The sequence below is a fragment of the Taudactylus pleione genome, unplaced genomic scaffold, assembly GCF_031769625.1.
Source record: "Taudactylus pleione unplaced genomic scaffold, aTauple2 ptg000275l, whole genome shotgun sequence".
Lineage (NCBI taxonomy): Eukaryota > Metazoa > Chordata > Amphibia > Anura > Myobatrachidae > Taudactylus > Taudactylus pleione.
Genome location: NW_028284677.1, coordinates 3,011,629 through 3,037,950, shown reverse-complemented (window position 1 = coordinate 3,037,950; position 26,322 = coordinate 3,011,629). Strand labels below are relative to the sequence as shown.

General features: G+C 46.4%; 1 protein-coding gene across 1 annotated transcript in view; it reads left to right on the top strand.

The window, feature by feature from the left end:
* LYST (lysosomal trafficking regulator) overlaps nt 1–26,322 on the top strand; it is a 507,705-nt gene that overhangs the window by 109,136 nt on the left and 372,247 nt on the right. The window contains exons 7-9 of the mRNA XM_088481579.1: nt 9,442–9,592; nt 18,615–18,826; nt 19,064–19,130. Coding sequence (XP_088337705.1) covers nt 9,442–9,592; nt 18,615–18,826; nt 19,064–19,130 — 430 coding nt within the window. The remainder of the gene's footprint in view (nt 1–9,441; nt 9,593–18,614; nt 18,827–19,063; nt 19,131–26,322) is intronic.

Sequence of the window (26,322 nt, the reverse complement as noted above, 5' to 3'; positions counted from 1 at the left end):
AGTTATGAAATTTCATGAGTTTAGCGGTACCGGCGCCAGGATTGATGCACTACTGTTACTCCATCTACCTCCGCTGACGGCCAATACACCAGATCGCTGTGGGCTTTCAGTGTTTTCGGCCGGCCTCAGCATGGCTTAGCTGGCTGCCGGAAGACGCTGAGGTCCGGGACTGCGGTCGGAGAAACGTAGAGGTCATGTAAGGATTCCCTTTGGGAATCATGCGCGAGCAGTCCCCAGCCTCTGGTGTTGAGACGCATCAGAGGCCGCTGCATGTGAAAGACGTTCTAAAACAAACGATTCCTTACGACGGCAGTCGGGGCCTCATCGTCTGTTGCCGGGCATGGGTGGTAAGACGCACTAGTGCGCACTGATCGGTGTCTTGCCACTTTGTAGTGCAGCTTACCTGGCCGCTCCTCCCCCAGACGCTAACTTCAGGCTAGGATTTTAGCGTCTGGTATAAAGGACCTCCTCGTGCATGAGAAGCACGCAGTTTAGCGTTTGCAAGGCGGCTGCAGTGGAGTTCTCAGAGGTTTGGGTCTGTGTCTCTGTATACCTCTCCCTTGGGTTGGGTATATAGCATACTCTATATCCTACCTTCCTCCTTCGGGGGTTGGTTTAGTTGATTGAGTACACATTGCGGACGCAGTTGCGCATCTTTATGCATTGAATGTGACTGGGTGCCAGCTGCTGTATGTACACTGTCTATGGTTCACAAACGGTCAGGTATTACTATTCCTGTGTTTTCCTTTGTCCTTTTCAAGGTAAGGTGCGTCACTGATAGTAAAAAGTCACATTACTTTGTACTGCATTGTTCTTTCAATTATGTCAGTTGAACCAAGTTCTTCAGTTCTGGTGTTTTGTAAGTCCTGTGCTACAGGCCTATCAGAACAGGATGTGAATCTGTAACGGTTCTGTAAAAATTGCAGTAATCAGCCACGGCTATAGCCAGAGTGGCTAAGGCAATGGAAGCTTGGACTAAATCTTTGGCTGAGACAATTGTAGACCCAACAAGAGAACATACATTTTTGTTGGGTCAGATACAGGAGGCTTCTGTATACTTGGGTGAAGCAGGCATTGATGCAGGTATAATGGCATCGAGAGTGTCTGCTAACTCAGTGGCAGCCTGAAGGACCATATGGTTGAAACCCTGGAGAGCGGATCCAGGGTCTAAAGCGCTAGACTCCTTGCCATTCACAGGTAAGGTGCTCTTTGGTCCAGGATTAGATGAGATTATGACATCACTGGCAGAATTACCGACTACCTCTACATCCAGAAGACAGTCGTCGTCCCGGTCCTTTTTGGTAGCAAGAGGCAAAGAAACAGTCTAAGAGACAGCAGTTTCAGAGAAAGGGACTGCCCAGAAAGTCCTGGGCAAGTAAGCGTTTAACGTCTAAACCAGACGGTTAGCCTGCTGGCTGATGGGGCGGGCCTCCCCCTGGAGGATGTCAGGGTTGGAGGCCGACTGCTACAGTTTTCCCGGGCCTGGCATCGGACGACCATGGATGCCTGGGTACGGGAGTTGGTAGATCGCGGCTATGCCATATAATTCAGAAGCCACCCCCCTCGAAGGTACGTGGTTACGGATTTACTTGGGGACTAAGGCCCTCATTCAGACTCGCTTGCAAGCGGGTCGATGGTGAGGGCCTGCGCACGCGCAGTGCTCGCAAAGCCCGGAGCGAGTGACAAAAGCACTTGCTCCGGGGCTCGCTACAAACGGGGAGGCTCTCGATGTTGATCGACAACTCGCCCAGTTTTGTAGGCGGGGTGGGGAGGAGGCCGGACAAACAGGCGTTCCTGAAGGAACGCCTGCCTTTTGTAGGCGGCCCTACTGATATCACTAGTGATGTCGGTAGGAAGCTTCCTGCTCTAACAGGAAGCTCTAATCTGTTAGAGCAGGAAGCTACCTGGGGCTTTCGGTAGACGAGACCTTACCGCAAGGGCTTTGTCGAAAGCCCCGATGGTCTAGACCATTGCAACCATCACCTGGTCACTCGCTAAAGCTGTGAGTGGTAGCCACAGGAGGCCAGCATTCAAAACAAAAGCAGCTGCCCTCATTCAGAGTGAGCGCTCTCGCTTTTTGCGAGCGGCTCTGATTGAGGGCCCAAGTCAGAGTTCGGGCAAACCAGGATTCGGTGGAGGCCCTGTTCAGGGCAGGGGTTGTCATCCCAGTCCCTGTGACGGAAAAGGGAATGGGTTACTATTCAACCTTATTTTTGATCCAAAAGCCCAATGGGTCGTACAGGCCTATTCTAAATCTGAAATCCTTCCAACAGGTTTGTCAGGACACCAAAATTTTGCATGGAGACTTTACAGTCAATCATTCTGGCAATGGAACCAGGGGACTTCATGGTTTCACTGGATATTCAGGATGCATACCTGCATGTCCCAATCACAAAACCCCACCAGAGATTTCTCAAGTTTGCAGTAACTCAACCGCATTTGCAGGTCCAGGCTCAACCTTTCGGGCTGGCCACAGCTCCAAGGGTGTTTACGAAAATAATGGCAGTCATGACGGCCTGTCTCAGGCGTCAGGGAATCGGAATCCTGCCATACCTGGACGACCTTCTGATACTGGCTCAGTCGCAGGATACATTACTGTGTCATCTACGAATGACGATAGCTTGCCTACAGGAGCACGGGTGGGTGATCAGCTTGAAGAAATCTTCTCGATCACCAACCCAGCGGATGGTGCACCTGGGGGTGATTCTGGACTCTCGGCAACAGTGTCTTTCTGCCAGAGGAAAAAATTGTGATGCTACAGTCACGAGTATAAGGTCTACTGAGCAACCAGGTAGTATCTGTCTACCTGGCCATGCAGTTGCTGGGCTCCATAGTAGCCACGTTCGACATGGTGGCTAATGCGCAATTCCACTCCAGAGTCCTACAATGGTGGATTTTGGCACAGTGGGATGGTCGGCATCAGATAAAATGACAGATGATTCTGATCTTGCCAGAGGTTCGTGTCTCTTTAGCCTGGTGGCTCATTTAAACAGGTCGTCTGATGTGGATCCCAGATTGGGTACTCCTCACCACAGGTGCAACTCTCAGTGGATGGGGAGCAGTCATAGGTCAGCACACGTTCAAGGGAAGGTGGACAGACCTAGAAAGCCATCTGCCGATAAATTTATTAGTGCTCCGGGCGGTTTTTCGGGCGCAGGACCTTCTTCAGGGCAGACATGTCCAGATTCAGACCAACAATGTGACGACAGTGGCCTATATAAACCATCAGGGAGGCACACGAAGTCCAGTGGCTATGAGCAAGGTGGCAGGGATTCTGCTGTGGACAGAGAGCCATCTTCCAGTGATAACAGCTGTGTTCATCCCAGGAGTGGTCAACTGGGAAGCAGACCTCCTGAGTCGCCAGGATATACACACCGGAGAATAGGCTCTTCATCCAGAGGTGTTTCAAATCCTGGTGGACAAATGGGGTTTACCAGAGGTAGACCCGATGGCGTCACGTCACAATTACAAGCTCCCCAGGTACAGGTCCAGGACAAGAGACCCCTCAGCAGCCTTTGTGGATGCTCTATCAGTAAGATGGAACTTCAAACTGGCATATCTGTTTCCTCCGATCTCCCTCCTCGCAAGGGTGGTCAGGAAGTTCAAGCAGGAAGGTGGCAGGGTAGTGCTAATAGCTCCTGCCTGGCCCAGGAGGCATTGTTTTGCAGACCTGAAGTGTCTATCAGTAGACAGTCCGTTTCCACTGCCTCTGCGACAAGACCTGCTAATGCAGGGTCCATGTCGTTACCAGGATTTACCCCGACTGGCTTTGATGGCTTTGGCTCTTGAGTCTTCTGTGTTAAAAGCCAGGGGGTTTTCTTCATCTGTGATAGACAATGCTTAGGGCAAGGAAGCCAGCCTCTGCGCACATATATCACAGGGTTGGCAGTCATTTTTCCTGTGGTGTCATAACAGTAAATACGACCCTAAAATATTTAAGGTGTCTAGAGTGCTGGGGTTTCTCCAGGCCAGATTGGACTTGGGTCTCCGCCTGGCCACCTTGAGAGTTAAGATGTCAGCCTTGACTGTGTGGTTTCAGTGCAAAATTGCTTCTCTGCCGGATGTCAGAACATTAATGCAGGGGGTACTGCGACTGCAACCTCCATTTCTCTCACCGGTAACATCATGGGATTTTTCTCTGGTTCTCAGGGCGCTTTAGACACATACCTTTGAACCATTGGATAAAGTGGATTTAAGATGGCTGACGGAGAAAACACTGTTTCTCCTGGCCATCTCGTCAGCTCATAGGGTGTCGGATCTGGCAGCTTTGTCATGCAGCTCCCCCCGTACTTGGTATTTCATCTGAATAGAGCTGTCCTCCCTACCAAGGTGGGCTATCTCCCAATGGTACAGTAGCTTCCCGTTTCCATATTAATGAGGAAATTGTGGTGCTGGCCTTCCAGACTTCAGGCCTGTCTACAGACGAAGCTTTACTTGATGTGGTCCGAGCTCTCAGGGTCTATGTGGACCGAAGTAATGCCGTCAGGAGAACAGACTCATTGCTTGTGTTGTATGGATTGCACAAAAGAGGCTGGCCAGCCAACAAGCAGACGTTATCTTGCTGGCTTCGTATGACCATCTCTCAGGTCTATACGCAGACGTGCTTGCCTGTACCTAACAGGGTGACAGCCCATTCTACTCGGTCTGTAGGACCGTCAAGGGCGGTAAGACAGGGCGCCTCTGCTGAACAACTGTGCAAGGCGTCTACCTGGTCTTCTGTGAGTACGTTTATAAAGTTCTATGCTTTTGATACGTACGCCTCCCAGGGTGCTGGTATGAACATACGTGTTGATAATTCCATTTCTTCGAGGTCCGCAGGGCACCCTCCCTGACGCACCTGGCGTTAGAGGGACCCTATTCTTAAAACTATATATCGTAAGATTCCATCTTCGTATGTAGTGTTTTCTGGTGAAATGTTTCTTCTTTCTCCATTCTCTGTCTCCTTGCCGCGAGGCTTAACGAACTGAATGGCTGGGTGCGGGGGATATAGGGAGGAGGACCAGTGCATGCTGGGAGCTCCAAAGCTTTGCTGTTTGGTGCAATGGACGCCATCCAACTATATATCCCAAGGTCATTCCCGTGGACCCTAAGGACCTCAAAGAAAAATAATTGTCAACAGGTATGTTCCTGTTGCTCCCCCCCCCCCCCCCCCTGCTGTACAGCGCACCTTTCCATTGCAGTCTGGCTGGACTGTGACAGCTTCCTTCTTCCTGCTCCACCCCCCCCATGAGTTCTTCGACTGCCATTTCTCCTGGCTGCATGTCGCAGATCTCGGCGGGCGGTGCGGAGTACTGGTCCCCCTACATACCTCTCCTCCTGTTGGTGGTCAGTGTATGTAGCACTTTGTCCTACTAGACGCTAAGTCTCTGTAGTTGACCAGTAAGTGCCATTTAAGTGCAGGTATTGTTGTTGTTATGCATTTGTCTGCGACTGTATGCTAGCGCTGTCTGAGTTTCTCTTTCTAATAACTTTAAACTATTTTTTATTGCTATCCCTGTACTTATTCTGCAATTCTGAGCCGTAGCACTGGTGTGGCTAAAGTCGTAGGCTGTGACCTTGCTATACAGTCACATCTATAGAGTGGTATCCTCTTCACTATGACAGTGAGAGTGAAATGCCTAATTTGGCTTCTACTAAACTGCTCTGTAAAAAGTGTACAGTGGTGTTAGGGGTGGGGGACATAACCTCTGAGCAGAGTTATGTTTGCTGTGTTATACCCCTCCAGGTCCCTCTGCGGCTTCTGACACTCAGCAGGAGCCGCCATGGGAATGCTTTGCAAAGGCACTATCAGCCATTGCGGGGCATTTGGCAGGCCCTTATGGGTTTCCCCAGTTGGGTTTTCAATAGCAGCAGAACCTACTGCAACAGTCTACACCCATGCAGGTGTTTCCTCCTCAGTGGGTTAATACATTTCCCTGTCTTCTGCTCTGGCCTCTTCGGGAGCTCGGACTCTGTCATTTTGGACCTATTGGGCCCCAGGTAAGGCTAGAACTCGGTCCTTTCCCAGGCCATCCATCGACCAAGAAATCTGCCAGGTTTAAGAAGCAGGCTTGAAGTACCAGATGTCCGGCTGCCAAGCCTGATGACAAGCCCTCCGCCTAACAGGACGTGCCTCCTCCCAGGGTGGGAAGCCAACTTCTTAGGATTGCCCAGTACTGGTGTCAAACTACTACGGATTCCTGGGTAAGGGAAGTGGTCTCTCTGGGGTACGTCCTCTCCTTCCACAAAAAGCCTCCCAATCAATTCTTTTGCACAGAACTTCCGAAAAACACGGAGTAGGCTTTGGCCATCCAAGCGTTGGTACAATCCATGCTGCGGGCAGGGGCCATTGTAACCGGTCCCTTTGTCCCAAAGGGGAACGAGTTATTATTCCAGCCTTTTTCTAGTCCAGAAACCAAATGGTTCTTAACGTCCTATTCTCAATCTCAGGTCCCTGAACAAATTCCTCAGTGTACCCAGGTTCAGGATGGAAAGCCTACGCTCAGTTATACTGGCTATGGAACCTGGGGATTTTATGGTATCCCTGGATATTCAGGATGCATACCTGCATATTCCAATTTGTTTCAACTCACCAATGTTTTCTCAGGTTCGCTGTGTCACAACAACATTTCCAGTTTCAGGCTCTGCCGTTTGGTCTTGCAACTGCACCTCGGGTGTTAACAAAGGTCTGGGCGGTAATGGCAGCCCATCTGCGGCTGCAAGGGATCCGCCTGTTGCCTTACCTGGACAACCTCTTACTGCTAGCAGGGTCCCCAGAGGTGCTTCACCACCACCTGCAGCTGACGATATATGTGCTCCAGATAAACAGTTGGTTTATCAATTGGAAGAAGTCCTCACTGATTCTGTCTCAAAGGATGCTCCATTTGGAGCATCCTCTGTTGGCTTCACAACAGCAAAGGATTTTTCTGACAGCAGAAAAGATCTCCACTTTGCAGATGTGTGTACGCAGATGCCTTCTCAGTCGTCCAAGTATTAGTCCACTCAGCAATGCAGTTGCTGGGATCTATGGTGTCGATGTTCGACATGGTGGAGTATGCCCAGTTTCATTCCCAGCCTCTGCAGCAATCGATCCTCTCCAAGTGGGATGGTTTTCCCCATCATATACGGACTCAAATGATGGTGCTCTCTCCGGAGGTGCGCCTGTCTCTGACTTGGTGGCTACAGACGTTCTACCTCACCAGGGGGTGTCCCTTTTGGATCTCAGATTGGGTCCTTCTAATGACGGACAACCAGTCTTCGGGGTTGGGTTGCAGTGACCATTACACACTCCTTTCAGGGAAGGTGGACCACAGAGGAATCTGCGCTACCAATCAACATATTGGAACTTCGGACAGTTTTCGGGGCTCAACAACAAGCCAGGCTGCTCCTTCACGGAAAGCCCATGCAAGTGCAGTCAGACAACACCATGACAGTAGCTGACCTAAACCATCAATGAGGAACTCAAAGTCAGGCAGCAATGACAGAAGTGTCACGCTTTCTGACATGGGCAGAAGGCCATCTACCAGCTTTATCGGCGGTGTTCATTCCAGGTGTGCTGAATTGGTAAGTGGACTTCCTCAGCCATCACGACTTGCATCCCAGGGAATGGTCTCTTCACCAAGAAGTGTTTCAGCTCCTAGTGGACAAGTGGGGCCTTCCAGACGTGGATCTCATGGCCTCTCAAATAAATCACAGGCTGCCACAGTTCGGGTCCAGGACAAGAGACCCCAGATGTCTTTTGGGGGATGCTCTGTCAGTCAAGTGGACCTTCCAGCTTGTGTACCTGTTTCCTCCGTTCTCCCTTCTTCCTCGTGCTCTTTGAAAGTTCAAACAAGAGGGAGGCACTGTCCTGGTGGTGGCTCCAGCGTGGCCCCGACGTCCATGGTACTCAGATCTTCGGAGTCTCTCCATCGACACTCCGTGGCTGTTGCCTCAACGTCCAGACCTGTTGTCTCAGGGTCCTTGTCTCTACCCAGGTCTGGGTCGTCTCTTTGACGGCGTGGATCTTGATACATCCCTCTTAAGGTCCAAGGGTTTTTCTTGCTCTGTGGTTAACACCATGCTCAGAGCACGTAAACCTGCTTCTTCGAGAATTTACCACAGGGTATGGCATACCTATTTTGAATGATGTCATCCAAAAGTGTGGTTCCAGCTAAGGATTGCTCCTCTTCCTGACATCCGCACCTTTTTGAAAGGAGTCCTTCGTATCCACCCTCCCTTTGTCCCTCCTGTAGCGCCTTTGGACTTAGCTGTTTTCCTTAGGGCCCTCCCTTTGAACCACTGGGCTCAGTGGACCTCAAATGGCTTACTGCCAAGCCTGTTTGTTTTTATTCTGGCCATTGCTTCTGCCAGAAGAGTTTCCGATTTGGGGGCTCTCTTGTCATTCCCCATTTCTAGTTTTTCACAGTGACACAGCAGTGCTTCGAACTCGCCCTGGGTTCCTTCATAAGGTGGTCTCTAGTTTCCACATTAATGAGGAAATTATTGTGCCAGCCTTTAACTCTCCAGACCTCTCGGCAGGTGAGGCCTCATTGGATGTGGTGCGTGCCGTCAGAATTTATGTGGATCGTACAGTTCCCTTCGGAAGTTAGACTCCTTGTTTGTACTTTATAGTTTCCACAAGTGGGGATGGCCAGCCAATAAACAAACTTTGGTTAGAAGGCTTCGCATGATGATCTCCGAGGCTTACATTCGTGAGGGCCTTCCTGTGCCGCCCTCTGTTATTGCTCATTCTACTCGGTCTGTGGGTACTTCGTGGACAGCTAGTCGTGGTGCCTTGGCTGTTCAGCTTTGTAAGGCGGCCACATGGTCTTCTGTCCAAACCTTTTTGAGGTATTCTGCTTTGATACCTTTGCCACTCAGGATGCTTCCTTCAGGCGGCATATTCTCCTTTTTACACAGGAGTGTCCCCACCCTTGAAGGTACTGCTGTGGGAATCCCCAAGGTGTCTCTGTGGACCTTCTATGGACCCTGAAGTAGAAAAGTAGAGAGATGGTAAGAACTTACCCTTGTTATCTCTCTTTCTACGAAGTCCATAGGGTCCACAGGGCACCTGCCCTGACGCGCCTGGGCTTCAGATGGGCTTCGCTCTGGTCACCGGTTTTCCATCTCCTTCTGTGTGAGAATATGATTTTTGAGTGTTCCAGACTTTCTTCTCTCTCTTTTATCCACCTCCGGCCTTTGCCCTGCTACGTAACTGAGGAGCCTCTGGCTTGGGGGTGGGGGTATAGAGGGAGACCCGTTGCCTCCTGGGAGAAAAATTTACTGTGTAAGGTGCCCGGTTGACTCTGCATCACCTATGCCCCAAGGTGTCCCTATGGACTTCTTAGAAAAAGATAACAATGGTAAGTTCTTACCATATCTCTACTTTTTGTTGTGAAATTTATATAAATATTTTCAATTAGCATCTTTTGTGACCATTGTTTTTACTATTTTTGAAATGCCTACTGTGTTTTCTGCTAGGTACACAAAATTGACCAGCCAGTCTTACAACGTGGAGGTATCTGTAAAGAAGCAGATGAAGTTCACAGTTGCAATATAAGTCTTTTTGCTGAGGAAGAAGGATATGAAGCAGATAGTGAAAGTAATCCAGAGGATGCCTCTGAGGATGATGGTATACTGGTCATATGGGTGGCAGTAGTGCATGATGATATATAGTTGGGGTTTTGTATAGTTTGTTCGTCATAGAAAATCCCGAAAGACTTGTTTGGTTATTTTTTTGATTTTTCTATTGGGTTTTTAAACAAATATTGGGTACAGAAAGAAAAAATGGAGGGAAGAAAAAAATAAAAAAGGGGAGGTACATATGGGAATCCCAAGTATCATAGAGAAAATCAGACAGGATTATCATCATACAATACCACATATAAACACCATAACAGAAAAACGTAGAGATTACAGTAAGTCAAGAGGAGGCTGTCTGATTTAGATTAAACTGAAGAGGATCAGATAGTGATAAGAAATTGTGCACTTTACCCATCTGTAACAAACTCATGCCATGGCCACCATTTCACAAGTGGGTAATAAGCCTGGAATGAATAATGCTGGGTACACACGGAACGATCTGTACCACCAACGACTTGAAAGATATCTTTCAAAGATAGCTTTCACTGAAGTCATCCTGCCACATCTCTGAGCAGACAAAGTTAACTATATCGTCCAGATCTTCCTGCATGAACGAACGATCATAGATATCGTTAACCTTCATGCGGGAACGCGAATCGTTGGTCGTTCACTTCATAAAAATGAACGATATCTGGTTGAACAATATCGGTATCGTTCATAGATATCGTACACTGTGTATACACCCTAAGGCTCTAAAGCAGTCTCCATCTCAAAATGAAACTGAATTTTTTTTAAATACCTTGAGTGAGGGAGGGGGTTGCGACTGTTTCCAGTTCTGAGAAGTGCTGCTATACATATATGACCTGGCACATATTTTTGAGACGCTTGAATTAACACAGGATGTATTTGAAGAGAGAGGTAGATAATGCAAGACCAAGCACTTTATTAATTAGAGACAGAACCTCCTCCCAAAATTTGTTAATTACGGAACATGTCCAAAAAATATGGCCAACCTCCCCACAATTTCGCCAGCAGCACTTTCTGTGTCGGCCAAATAGCGTGTAGGCAATCAGGGATAAGATATTGTCTATATCAGGCATGTCAAACTCAAAATACCAACCGGGCTGAATATTCAAGGTCTAAGAGTGTGTGGGCCGCAAAAAAAAAAAAGTCTTATATGTAATTTTGAAAGGTTAATTAATAAAAACCAATGCAGTGCCCCTTATGCAATTCCACCCTATATTAGAGCCCCTTTTGCAATGCCCCCTGAATATGTGCCCATTATGCAATGCCCCTTATGCAGTACCCTAGTAGTGCCAATTATGCAATTCCCCAGTAATGCCCCTAGAAGTGCACCTTATGCAGTGTCCCCAGTAATTTCCTTAGTAATGCCCCTTATGTTGTGCCCCCAGTAATGCTCCAAGTAGTCCTCTCAGTAATGCCCCTTATGCAGTGCCCCCAGTAATGCCCATTATGTTGTGACCCCAGTAATGCCCCTTATGCAGAGCCTCCAGTAATGTCCTTAGTAGTGCCCCTTATCTTGTGCCCTCAGTAATGCCCCTTATGTTGTGCCCCCCCCCTTATGCAGAGCCCCCAGTAATGCCCTTAGTAGTGCCCCTTATGCAGAGTCCCCAGTAATGCCCGTTATGTTGTGCCCCCAGTAATGCCTCTTTATGCAGAGCCCCCAGTAATGCCCCTTATGTTGTGCCCCCAGTGAAGTCCCCTCCCAGTATAGAACAGGCCCCACTCGCCTGTCTGTGCAGTACTTATCTTTCTTCACGACAGCCGCTGGGCACCGCTCCAGTCCACGCCGTCCCGCGTAGACGCTGCCGCTGACTGGATCTACTTATATCCAGAGCGGAAGGCTCAGACTCCACTCATCGTGGGTGATGTCATGACGTCACCTGCGCGCTGCATTACTGGAAACTCTGGCCTCTGAAGCGATCAGAGGCTTCTGATCGCTTCAGAGACCACTGTTGCCAGCCTCGTAAAGTAAAACACTGCCCAATTGGAGCTGAGCTCCAATCGTGGCAGGGGCGTGGGCCGCATATTATAGATATATGTGGGGCCGCAGAAAATGTTTTTTGGGGCCGCATGTTTGACATGCCTGGTCTATATAGTAGCTTAATAAATAACTGTGCAGAAACCTTGTTTTTCTTCTTCGAGTTCTATAGGGTCCACAGGAATTACCTTGAGATATATAGTTGGACAGCGTCCATTGCACCAAACAGCAAAGCTTTGGAACTCCCAGCATGTAGTCCTCCTCCCTATATACCCCGCCCCCAGCCACAGGCATTCAGTTTTTTTGTTTGGTGCGCGGTAAGAAGCACCTGTTATAACAGCGGGACTGCTAGGTAGGCCTAGGCTTTTTTCTTTTATGTTTCACCTTAAGTTTGTGAGACTTCAAGAGTTTAGCGGTATTAGCGTCAATAATAACGCTCTACTGCGGCTCCATCTACCTCCGCTGATGTCGAAACACCAGTATCGCTGTGAGCCCTGAGGTTCTCGGCAGGCCTCAGCGTGGCTTAGCTGGCGGCCTAAAGACGCTGAGGTCCGGGACTGCGGTTGGGTAAACGGAGATGTCCGGTAAGGATTCCTCTTGGGAAATCATGTGCAAAGCAGTCCCTAGCCTCTGGTGTTGAGATGCACCAGAGGCCGCTGTAGGAGGATATTCTGCAATTCCTCACTAAGGCGGCTGAGAGCATATCGTCTGTTGCCGGGGACGGGTGGCAAGACGCATTAGTCAACGTCTTATTACCTTGTAGTGCAGCGTACCAGCCCGTCAAAATCGCAGTTTAGGGGAGATAAGGCACTCCCCCGGCCACTCCTCCCCAGACGCCAACTTCCGGGTACAGAACCCCGCGTCTGGTATAAATGACCACCTCATGTGTGAGACACGCACAGTTTAGCATCTGTCCACGGCTGTAGCAGTTGGTCTCAGAGGTTTGGTCTGTCTCTCTATATACCTTGGGTTTGGCGCATAGCCTCCTCCGGGGGCCGGTTTAGTTGATTGAGTCCACATTGCTGTAGCAATTGTGCGTCTTTTTGCATTGAATGTGACTGTATGCCAGCTGCTGTATGTACATTGCCTATGTTTTAAAAAACAGTCAGGTACTGCTATCACTGTGTTTCTCCTTATCCCTCTGAGGGTGGGGTGTGTCACTGATGGTGTAAGTCACATAGCATTTAGACTTGCATTACTTGTGTATCTTGTTCCATTTATACATTTTATAAGTTGGAAGGTGAAGATAAGGATGAGAGTCCTCCGGTGCTAATATCCTGTAAATCCTGTGCCGCAGGCCTGTCTGAGCAGGATGTTAATCTGAATGGGTTCTGTTAAAGCTGTAGCAAGAGACAGTTGCCTAGTACATCTGGTACACCTGCAACAGCAGCAGAGCTGTCGTGGATGGCCATCACACCTGAGGACCTGATCTATCTAATAGGCAAGGACACGGAGGTACGGGTTCCAGCTGCGGGGGTACCTCAGGCTATATAGGGTTCCCACAGCGTGTACATCCAATGTGTTTGCCCCCCATGAATCCCTGTTGGGCTGACGTGGCTGCTCACTCTAGCCAGAGTATACTTCCGTCTTCAGATTCACCACAGGTGGAAAGACTGGTGGTAGTAAGGAAGCAGGGGCTCTCGCCATGTGTTGCCTCAAGAGTTGGACTCAACCTTCTCGTCAGACGAGGATTCTCAGACTTCTGGGTCAGTCTCGGTAAAGGAGGATCATCAATCCTTGGTGGATGTTCCCTCTCTGGTAAGAGTGGTGGGGTCTGTCCTCAATATTCAGGAAGAGGAGGTCGCACCGACATCTAAGGAGGTGGTCTTTAGACGTCAGACGGTGGCTAAAGACTATTTCACGTACTCAGAACAGTTGACAAATTTCATGTCTGAGGCATGGGAAACTCCTAGCAAGCATTTTAGGCCCACTAGGAAGGTAACCTCTCGATACCCATTTGCACCAGGAGCGTGTAATAAATGGGAGGTTTCCCCCACAGTAAACACTCATGTCACTAGATTAATTAGGAGCGCTACGTTGCCTATTCCAGCAGCATCTTCCTTAAAGGAGAGTACGGATAAGAAACTTGAGTTATCATAATTCAATGTTTTCTTTATCTGGGGCCATCACCAGACCTGCTACGGCTGTAGCTTGGGTGGCAAAGGCTATGGAAGATTGGACGAAGTTTTTGAGGGAGACTATAGTCGACCCAACAAGAGAGCGGAAGTTCCTTCTGGACCAGATACAGGAGGCAGCTGTGTACTTGGGGGAAGCAGATATTGACGCAGGCATCATGGCTTCTAGGGTCTCGGCTAACTCTGTAGCAGCCCGGAGAACCCTTTGGCTAAGGAACTGGAAGGCAGATCCAGGGTCTAAAAAGGCTCTAGAATCTTTGCCTTTTGCAGGCAAGGTGCTGTTTGGACCAGGATAGATGACATTATGACTTCGTTGGGTACACCGAGGTCTGCAGAGTTACCATCTACATCTACTTCTAGAAGGCAGTTGTCATCCTGGTCCTTTCGTCCACAAAGTAAGACTAAGAAACAGTTCTTGGCCAGATAGGGTCAGTCTCATAAAGGACCACCCAGGAAGTCTTTGTCAACAAAGCGGCCGGCATCCAAGTCAGACGGTAAGCCTACTGTCTGATGGGGCGGGCCTCCCTCTGGAGGATGTCAGGGTTGGAGGCCGACTGTTACAGTTCTCCCAGGCTTGGCATCAGACAACTACAGATGCCTGGGTGTGAGAGCTGGTTGCTCACGGTTATGCCAAAACATTCCAAAGGCATCCCCCTCAGATGTTTGTGGTTACAGATCTTCCTGCGGACCCAGTCAGAGTCTCAGCCTATCGGGGATCTATGGGTGCCCTTCTGAACTCAGGAGTCATAGTCCCAGTTTCTGTGACGCAACAGGGAAGGGGTTACTACTCAAATTTATTTTTGGTCCTAAAACCCAATGGGTCGCACCATCCTATTCTGAATCTAAAATCTTTCAAGAGATTTGTCAGGGTACCGAAGTTCCGTATAGAGACTCTAAGATCAATTATGTTGGCAATGGAGCTGGGAGACTTCATGGTTTCGTTGGACATTCAGGATGCATATCTGCATGTCTCGATTGCAGTATTTCACCAGACCTTTCTCAGGTTTTCGGTGGATCAGCAACATTTTCAATTTCAGGCTCTACCCTTTGGTCTGGCCACAACCTCTCGGTTATTTACAAAGATAATGGCAGTCATGATGGCTCATCTCAGGTGACAAGGAGTCAGGATACTGTCATATCTAGCCGACCTCCTGATATTGGCTCAGTCTCAGGAGATGTTACAATGTTATCTACGAATGACTGTTTGCTTACAGGAGCACGGCTGGGTGATCAACTGGAAGAAGTCTTCCCTGTCACCGACTCAGCTAATGGTGCACTTGGGGGCATGGCTGGACTCTCTGCAACAGAGGATCTTTCTGCCGGAGGACAAGATTGTGGCACTACAGTCTCTGGTGTACAGTCTTATCGTGCAAGCAAGTAGTGTCAGTCCACTTTGCTATGCAGATTCAGATCTCCATGGTAGCCACATTCAACATGGTGGCTTATGCCCAGTTCCACTCCTGGGCCCTACAGCTGTGGATCCTGGCCCAGTGGAATGGTCAGCATAATCAGATAAAACGTCAGATGATTTGTGTCTCAGCAGAGGTTTGGCTCTCCCTGGCTTGGTGGCTGGAGATGACTCACTTAGACAAGGGTCGTCCGTTATGGGTCCCAGAATGGGTACTCCTCACCACAGACGCAAGTCTACGAGGATGGGGAGCAGTGATGGGTCAGCACACCTTTCAGGGAAGCTGGACAGACCAAGAAAGCCATCTACCAATAATATATTGAAGCTTCGGACTGTGCACAGGGCACGTCTACTGGCGCAGGACATGTGACGAAACTCGTTAGACAGGACGCTTTTTTAATTCATCTTGCTACACTGTTGCTTAGTCACACTGCCACACTTGATCCACCCTGTATCCACGTCCAAACTTCGGCTTCCGCTAAATGGTAAACCTCATCTGAAGTACCCGACTTGGCATCTCAATTATCCCGGCTGAACACACGGGACTCCGGATCACAGTGAAGAGGGGGCCCCCAAGCTGCTACACCTACACCCTCTGAGTACATGTTGTACCATTAGGTGACTAAAGTCTGATCATTTGGAGATATGCTCCATATGTGATTTTTAAACATCTGTCTAGCCGAGCGGGAACAATATTTTGAAGGACCAACTGAACACAGGATTTGATACAGCCTGAGGTTGTATAAGCAACTTTTGGAACAAACAGTTACATGTGATTCCACCATACAGATTCTTATATCAATGTTGAGCTAACAATTGAAGCAAACGATTGTTTATTGGACTGAGTGTGTGACTATAACTAATTTATCATTTACACCATTACGATCATATGGTCTCCACCCTAAGAATTCAGCTTTAATATACGATTGCTCGAATGTGAACAGTGTCGTCCATACAGAAGCCATTAGATCCGGACTGGTTACACATACTGACTACCGCATGTATCTATTTAAATGAATCCAAGTGACTAGCGACATTTTTACATTTATATGATACTATGCAATATTGTGAATTATTTTTTGTTTTTATGTAGTCAATACTTCCTATTGCTTTGTATTTTTATTTATGGTTTATTTCTCATGTTAACATGGGCTTATTTTAGTGATTAATAAATATTTCTATCTTTTATTTACACTCACATATTTCTTACATTATTATTAGTATTATTATTATTTTGTCTGTCTAGAGGTAGCACGAACTATACATATTTTGCTTTTTTTTTATATTACAAATTTACACAGAGTTTGTTTTAGTCTGCTACAACCCTATATTACATTTAAATTAGTATATTGTCTATGGGCACGGGCGCCATAATTAATTTTTACCTTCTTCAGGGCAGGCCTGTCCAGGTTCAGTCCGACAATGAGGCGGCAGTGGCCTACATAAACCATCAAGAAGGCACATGAAGTCCGGCAGCCATGAAGGAGGTGGCAAAGATTCTGCTGTGGACAGAAAACCATCTTCCTGTGATCTTGGCAATTTTTATCCCAGGTGTGCTCAACTGGGAAGCGGACTTCCTAAGTCGCCAGGACATACACGCCGGAGAATGGGCTCTTCATCCGGAGGTGTTTCAAATCCTGGTGGACAGGTGGGGTTTACCATACGTAGACCTTATGGCGTCACATCACAACCCCAAGGTCCCCAGGTCCAGGACAAGGGACCCCTCAGCAACCTTCGTGGATGCCCTTGCGGTGAGATTGAACTTCAGGTTAGCATACCTGTTTCCTCCAATCTGCCTCCTCTCAGGGTTGTCAGGAAATTCAAACAGGAAGGCAGCAGGATGATTCTAATAGCTCCTGCCTGGCCCAGGAGGCATTGGTTTTCGAATCTGACATATCTATCAATAGACAGTCTGTTTCCACTGCCTCTGCGACAGAACCTGTTAATGCAGGGCCCCGTGTCTTTACAAGGATTACCTCGGCTGGCTTTGATGGCTTGGCTCTTGAGTCTTCCGTTTTAAAGGCCAGGGGGTTTTCTCAGTCAGTGATGCAGACGATGCTAAGAGCGAGGAAGCCTGCTTTTGCTCGCGTCTATCACAGGATCTGGCGGTAATTTTTTCTGTGGTGTTACAACAGGAAATATGAACCTAAGATATTCAAGGTTCGCCAGAGTACTTTGTTTTCTCTAGGTTGGATTAGACTTGGGTCTTCGCCTGGCTACCTAGAGAGAGTCCAAGTTCCGGCTTTGACTGTTTGGTGTCAGCACAAGATTGCTCCTCTGCTGGATGTTAGAACATTCATGCAGGGTGTACTGCGACTGCAACCTCCATTCCTCCCACCGGTAGCACCGTGGGATTTGTCTCTGGTTCTCAGGGCACTGCCGACGCATCCCTTTGAACCCTTGGATAAGGTGGACTTGAGATGGCTGACGGCGGAGATGCTTTTTCTCCTGGCTATCTCTTCAGCTCGCAGAGTGTCTGACCTGGCAGCTCTCTCATGTCGCTCTCCCTATTTGGTGTTTCATCAGAATAGAGCTGTCCTCCATACCAAGGCGGCTACCTTCCAAAGGTGGTTGCCGTTTCCATATTAATGAGGAAATTATAGTCCCGGCCTTTCAGTCTTCAGACCTGTCTACAGGTGAAGCTTCCCTTGATGTGGTTTGAGCCCTTAGGATCTATGTGGATCAGACCAAGTCCATGAGGAAAACAGATTCTCTAATTATGTTGTATGGATTCCACAAAAGAGGTTGGCCAGCAAATAAACAGACTGTCCCGCTGGCTCCGTATGACCTTTTCCCAGGTCTATACTCAGGCTAATCTCCCTGTCCCTAACAGAGTGACAGCCAATACCACTCGGAGTACGTTCATAAAGTTCTATGCTTTTGATACGTATGCTTCCTTTGGGTGGCGGATTCTCCTATCTTCTCAGGAGCATCCCCATCCCTAAGGGAACTGCTTTAGAACGTCCCAAGGTAATTCCTGTGGACCCTATGGAACCCGAAGAAGAAATACAAAAATTATGGTATAACATACCGTTTGATGATTCTTTTTCTTCGAGGTCCATAGGATCCACAGGACACCCACCCTGATGCACCTAGCCTCAGATGGACCTGTTCTTAAAGCTTTATATCACAGATTCCCTCTTCGCTTGTTAAGTGTTTTCTTGTGAAATGTTTTCTTCCTTCTAAATCTCTTGCGAGGCTTAGTCACGAACTGAATGCCTGTGGTTGGGGGTGGGGTATATAGGGAGGAGGACCAGTGCATGCTGGGAGCTCCAAAGCTTTGCTGTTTGGTGCAATGGACGCTGTCCAACTATATATCCCAAGGTAATTCCTGTGGACCCTAAGGACCTCGAAGAAAAGGAATTATCAAAAGGTATGTTTTACCATAATTCTGTATTTCTGTACACTGAAGATCATAGAAATTCAACAGATGCTAGTTATCCTTCTGTGCTTTTCTGTCATCAATGTATGAAAAATAATTTATCCTCTACATTTTTACCTATGTATTTTTAAAACTTTACTGCAGAAATGAAATTTGGCTTTGAAGAAATTGGAAGCACATCTGGCCAAATAGATGTGAGCAGTGATGGAGAATTATTATATCCAGAAATTTGTGCAGTAGTGCTGAATTTGCTATCTGGAGATCATACAAACCTCACCTTGATTACCAGTGTTTTCCACAGCTACTTGAAAATCATGAAGATGAAGAAAAAAAACATTTTACTGTTAGTACAGCAAGTAAGTTATTTATTTGTGTTTGACTGGTTACAACGGGTTGGGTGTGTGAATTTGAGATAGAGGGTTTTGATATGGAAGAGAAAGTGGAGAGGCTTGGTTAGAAAAATGGTAAAAGGGTATGTGAATGAATGAGAGAGGCCTATCTGATGGTAGACAACCGTGGAAAATGCATACACCTATAGCTAACATTTACCTCAAATCAATTATTGTTACGGTTCTTGGTTTCTTTTTTTGTAGGGAACAACAAAAACTTTACTGATGGGATTTCAGTTCATTTTAGCAAGCACTGATCCTGGAGTACAAGGTTAGTGATATGTTCAAATTTAGATGTTAAAATATACTGTATATATAAATTAATGAAGTATATTCTTTGTTTTCTGCTTATACAAATAAACATGGAGGCATATTTATCAAAGTTTGGAGAGATAAAGTAAAAACCATCAGCTCCTGTCATTTTTCAAACATAGCCTATAAAATGGCAGTTAGGAGCTTATTGGTTACTACTTTTTTTTCTCTCCACTTTCTCTCTTTGCAAGATTTGATAAATCTGCCCCATTATGCTGAAATTGTTTTTAATACTTTTATGAAAACTATAGCTGGGTACACACTATGCAATTCTTGGCTTGACATAGCTATATCTGTGAGGTAAGGTCAATAATTGTGTAGTGTTTACACAGCACCAGGACCTGACTGTCAGTCTAAAACCCATTTGGATCGGCTCCCGATATAGTATGCGCTGCACACACGTTGGTCTCGTCGTTTTGGTATTTGTCAGAAATTCAGTGTGTACAGACCTCGTCCCGATGTCTGCTAATTAATTTGCATGCCCCTACAGAAACAAAATTATTTGGAATCAAAAGGATCGTTTGGAACTAAATAATTATTGGGTAGTGTCTATGGTTCATTTTGTGATTGGATGGCCAATCCTAGAACGTCTATACGTCAGGCCTAGGAGACTGGAACATCGAACAAACCGGTTGCACAACATTTTGCAAGTAGGGGTCATCAACTGACAACCTTAACCACTTAACTGGCAGACCGGATTTCCTCTTGAAAAGCTGAGGATACGATTGTGTCAGCTAAAGCCCAACTCACTGCAGATTTCATCCCAGTTAAGTGGTTAAGGTTGTCAGTTGATGACCCTTCCTTGCAATAATAATTGGCTATCTGATCACGAAATGATGTGGTGGTGAGGTCGACATACATCAAAGCACATGAGCACATTAGAATATAGGTGGCATGGTCACTAATACATGTCAATTCAATACATGTCTTGTAATTTTACCTCTATTATGGGGATGATGGAAATAATTTCCTATGACCATGATTCTGTATGTGATGCAATTTAGGCACTTGTAACATCCTGCTTTGTCTGTAGTATATTCCTCCTTCGTCCAATCTGGGAAGCACTGATGCTGCGATACGAGCGAGGGGCCGAGCAGTAGGCATTAAAAATAATGTACTGACTGAAATTCCCCCTCCCTTATATACCTTCCCCTTTCCCTAGCTATCCAGTTATTTTTTTTTCGTACCAGCAGGAGCAGGCACGAAGAAGTATAGGCTTTGTTTGTTTCTAGCCTAACATTACCCTAAAGGAATCTTAGAGCCTGAATCCCCTTATGGGTTCAAGGCTGGAGGAGTTGGAATTAGGAGCAGTATTGGTAGCCAGTATCTGCTCACCCCCTGCTGCATCCTGCTCCGAGCCCCGGAAGAGGGTCACCAGGCACCACGGGCATGCTGGGATCTTAGGATATTAATAAAAGTCCCCCATAGGAGCCGGTTTCCCTGCAGCTGTGACCGGCTGCCACAGTTTACTTGGAGAGTAATGTTGGGCAGCTAAACAGTAAACTAAGTGCATGGGTAAGTTCCGGTTTGCTCTATGTCAGCTCCGGTTTACCCTAAGGGTGCACTGTAAAGAAGACCGCCTGGGAAAACTAGGTGCTGTAGGTTTAAAAAAAAAATTAAAAAAATGTGCTAACCTGGTTAACAGGCACCATCTGGTAATGGTGGATGTCTTCTTGCCCACACTCCCAGAACCCTGTGGGAGGTCCTTCCAGGTCAGGTGAATTCCTGCTGCTTCCTGGAGGACTGATTTGAAAAATTGAAGACACAGCTGCTCCTTACTGCTGCTTAGGAGTAGAGTAGTTCAGTTAGTTTTATTTTGTTTATATTTCTATGTCTTATTAGATTAGTTACTTGTATTAATTTCTTTTGTTTTATTTAAAAAAATAAATAAATAATAATTCTCTTTCACTATATATATATATATATATATATATATATATATATATATATATAATATATGCTTGGGCTGTAGGTCTTTTTTGTTCTTTCTGAGTTTGTTTGTGGTAACAGTGTATCTGCAATGGGGGACCAATCTCCCAAGCATAAATAGGGAGCTGTATTACATTATACATGTTTTACATGTTCTGCCAACCACTCTCGGGAGTATTATGCAGGGAGCCCTGTGTGCAGAATGTGAGGTTGAGGCACCCGTGCTATGGTCATCTATGGATGCTCCGTCAGAGGAGGTGTTACTGGTATGGGCAAAGGTTATGGCTCAGTCCATTGCAGATCTGGCTAAGGAGCTATGATAGGTTAGTGGCCAGGCTAATGTTAGTGCATCAGCCTCTATACCTCTGCAGCAGGTTCCACCATCTCAGTTTCCTTCCCCTGAGTTAGCTAGCGCCCCCGTGAATAGAGAGATGTCTATTCAGATGGATAGACTTTCCTGGGTCTTTTCCACTTTAGAGGCAGTTTTGGGCTCGGCTGGTGCGAGTGCTTATAAGCGACAGCCTACCCAGACAGTGCATTTCTTGGGGGAAGGGCAGGATTCAGAAGGATCTTCTGCTGAGGATGGGGAGGTATTAGATCAGAAATGGGAAGACAGTTCTCCCGATAGTTTGGGTGTTACTGAGCTTACCCAGGACATTCGCCAGACTTCAAAAATTGAAGACGAGGGGGCGTGGCCTGGTAGCCAACGGAGCTGGACGTGTGTGGCGAGAGCTCCCACTGAAACCAGCAATAACCGGCACAATCATCCCCCACAGGGACCATCAACCACTTAACGGATTACCTGTGAGCTGCCCACAAGGACAGTGTGGCACACTGAGCCGGGCAGTGTGTAATTACACCGTTGCTGAAGCCGGGACATTGATTTTGGGCGCGCGCCGGTGGAGCTCGCGCCCGAACACAGCGCACACACCGGAGTGTGTCCCCCGACCCTGAAATAAGTGAGAGGCCATACTAACTTCCTGTTCTGACCCCCAGTGCTCTCCTGACACCAAGGATTGTGGCCTTACTCCCATCAGAGAGCTGAAGTCTGGAGGACGCGCGGCCGCATCCGTTAACGCCACTGAGGGAAGCTTAAGCAGACCTGAGCAACTGCTTTATACCCAAAAGGCTCAACATGAGTACCGGATGGGACCCTGCATTATCTTTTATCCTCATTCTATACTACTCTGCAGTGTGACAGAACAGTAGGAATATAGTCAAGAGGTTCCCTAGCAGGTGCCACTCTCTACCTAACCTCCTATCATTTACCTCAATAAATCTGCCAGCAGGCTATCATTCAACAGTACTTCAACATCAGCTCCTATTTTTGCATTTTTGTGTTTTGATATAATTGTTTCTCTGAGTGACGCCACTCCATTACTTGAGCCATATTCTTGCTAACTATACCATTTCTGATACACTGGCTCCACCCAGTGGCAGTTCCCTATTACTGCTCATAACCTATGACATATATCCAACATGTTTATTTTGTGTTGTTTGATCCAACAGTACGCTACCTGTCAATTGCTTACATCACTCAGTGGCGTGATAGTAATTTCTTGACAAGTTTTGAGATGTAGTGAAGATTAATGCACGTATCCCTCACCACCCTTTGACGTCTTAACGTGTATCGTCACTTTGTGATTTACACTCATAATTGATATCAACTCCTCAGTGCTTAATGGGTAATAAAACATAAAAGCTAGCTGTGGTAACGATGGCCCCTAAATGCCAGAAGGACCTTGCGAAGGTTCCACCTGTAAGTTTTTTCAAGCTAGCCTCCCCTGCGCAAGGCTCTAAAAATAAAAACGGTGACAAAGGAGCTAAACTTGCTTCTGCCACAGAGGTGGTTGCTAAACCCACTGCATCACCTCCAGATTCAGGGGACTCCTTAGGCGATGACGCACCCTTAACAGTGGGCTCCATGAAGCTTCTTCTGGCCTCTTTCAAATCAACCATCTCCTCAGAATTTAAATTAGCACTTCCTGCCAACAGTCAGTCGATATTCTAGGAGACTGAACAGACCATTTAGAAAATAAGTTAGTTGTCAAGTCTCACAATGACCTGATAACATTTACATGAAGAACTCCAAACGGAGGTCTCCTTCCTGAGAGAAAAGGTCGGAGACTTGGAAGACAGATCCCAACTTAATGTCAAAATTCGAGGTATCCCAGAGTCCGTATCTTACACAGATCTCAAGGAATATGTCACCAATTTGTTTATGAAGCTACTCCCTACAGTGACAATCACTGATTTTCTGATAGATCGTATTCATCGCATACCTAAATCTGGAAGTGCCCCAGAGGGATCATCCAGAGACACTCTTATGCGAATGCATTACTTCCATATAAAAGAAGCAGTTCTGCGTGCTGCCAGAACCTCGGAAACTGCCGGGCCCATCCTGGGTGATCTTCAAATTTATGGAGCTCTATCAGCTTCCACATTGGCCAAACGCAGATCTTTTTATCCTGTTACAAGGGCACCAGATGAAGGTGTCCATCTTCTGGTTTCTTGGAAACTGGAGAACATTTCAGTGTCGCTCGCCAAAAGCTCGAGGAATGAACGTGAATGGTCTTAACAAAGTTGCAGGGTTCTTATCACATATACTGTAGCAGGTGTTTGTCTTGATTTAACTAATTGGTCATTATGTATGGTGACTGTAAGTTTGCAATGTTTTTTTTATAAATGTGATGGTTAAGTTTATCTGCTTTCATTCACAATCCATTTGTGCTCTGTTGAAGCAAGATTAATCAGTTGGTAGTCCACGTTTATTGATATTTACCGTAATTGGAAATTATGTGACGATGTTTAGTTTAATATTGTAGCAAAATTAAGTGGTGGGGGGGTGGCCTCTACCCCCTATCTTCCTATGTACCGCCTCAGGCGCTGGTCCTTTTTAGCTCCTTTATGGTGCTATTTCTTATTCCCTTTGGTATGTTCTCTTTTTTTTTTTTTCCCCCTGTTTTGGCTCCTGCCATTGTTTTTACATATGTCTTTATGGTATATATATTCTCCCAATATTTTTTTTTTTATCCTAAAGGTACTACATACGCAGATCCGGTATTTCATATTGTAACCCATAGACTAACTTATTGTTACTCTGTTATGACACAATGGTTAACTTGATGTCCTTAAATGTTAAATGACTAAACTCACCCAATAAGAGGCAACTAGCCCTACATTTCTTTCACAGACATAAGGCACATATAATGGCTGTTCAGGAAACCCATTTCATTCACTCAGCACCCCTGAAATTCACTTATTCCTATTATCCCCAATCTTATTTGTCTAATGGCCCTCAAAAAAAACTGGTATGGCCATTTTATTTTCCAGCACCTGCAAATTTCAACTAGAGGAACAAATTGTAGATCCGAATAGTCGATACCTAATATTAATAAGGAAATTAGAGAACAGGACAGTTACACTTGCTACAGTGTATCATTCTCCAAAAACACTGTAAGGTACCGGTTATTTTAGTAGGGGACTTCAATATGGTGTTAGACCCGTCATTAGATAAATCCACACCTACTAGCAAATGACTTTCTCAGCAGGTCCGGGACCACTCTAAGGCGTTCAACAGAATACTATCTGAATATGATTTTTATGATATATGGAGGACGAAGAACCCTACATCCAGAGATTACACATTTTTACTCCCATGTGCATCGATCCTATTAAAGGATAGACCTACTGTAGCGCTGACAGATAAATGGTCTCTGCGACAAATCAGGAAAGCCACTATATTACTTGTGATATATAAAGTGTTACTGGAGTAATCCCAGGCGCCCTGACACCTGCTGTAGATGCAACCCAAAATCACAGAAAAAGACTAAACCCTTATAGTCAGAAAATAGATATATGGAAAAAAGTACTGGAAATCAGGATGCGCTGATGTCAAAACGATGATGTTATAAATGTAAATAAATATACCAAACTAAGTACTTTCCTTAGTACAGTAGTTATAGGTTCCTTATTCGGTAAGACTTTCAGCAGTCCCTCTAATAAGGGCCCGTAGATCTTAAAGGTGTAGCTGTCCAGACACCCTCTCCATGGTTCCTTATCATGGGGTTGCTCAGGTATTTCCAGAAATACAGTCCTGTCACACTTCACCTACGCGTTTCGGGAGTGGACTCTCCCTTCCTCAAGGCTGTGTGATAGGAATCCCTAAACTCTCCCTTAAATACCATATGTTACAAGCTCTTCCAGGTCTAAGTTCACCCTGTATACAAATCTTATCATAATTGATGTTTCATAAATATAATGATCACATATATACAGTCCTGTGGTGGAGTCAATAAACCCACACTTTGTTTTAAACAAATTTCACTGCTGCAAAGTACTAAAAAATCCTTTATAAACCAGCACTTTCTGCCGGACCGGAAGTACGTCATTCCCCACTTCCGGTTACGGCGATGTCAGGCTATCCCGCTAATAACTTCATCCTCCAGGGATCTGCCAGCTTCCATTTAATGGCACCTCCTTAAATAGTTAGTCCGCTTTCCCCACACAGTCAGACTCCTCTATTCGCGCCGTTCCTCTAGTGGATCCGCTTACTTGCTGTACTTGAAACGCCTGTTGGACCGCATCTATTTCCGGTCCAGCGGCCATCTTGGAGGTGGAAAACTCAAATATTTCCTGTGTTTGAAACGCACATTGGACCATATCCTTTTCTGGTCCAGCGGCCATCTTATGGTTGATGAGTTCTTTTAGTTATCTAGTCGGACATATTTTGATTGGGATTCATCTCTCTGGCTCTTTTGGTGTACCTATTTAAACCGGGAAAAACAGGATAGGATTGGGCTTATTAACCTTCAAACAGGAAAAAGGTTCAGGGGAGCCATTGTTGGTGCTATCCCTGGACACGGAGAAGGCTTTTGATAGACTACGCTGGGGGGTATTTAACTGCAGTGCTGCAATGCTTTGGAATATGTAACAGAGCACTGTCCTCTATAATGACTTTATATTCCAACCCTTCAGCTAAATTATTCTCCAATGGTATGCTTTCAAATGGGTTTAATATATCTAATGGAACCCGTCAAGGCTGTCCGTTATCACCATTAATGTTCGCACTAGCCATTGAGCTGGAAACCATCATAAAATCTGTTTATTCGCAGATAATGTGTTGTAGACCCTTACTCACCCCTTCTCTAGCTTATCAAAGTTACATGCGCTACTAGAGATATTCACACGTGTCATACTATAAACTGAACACGTCAAAAACT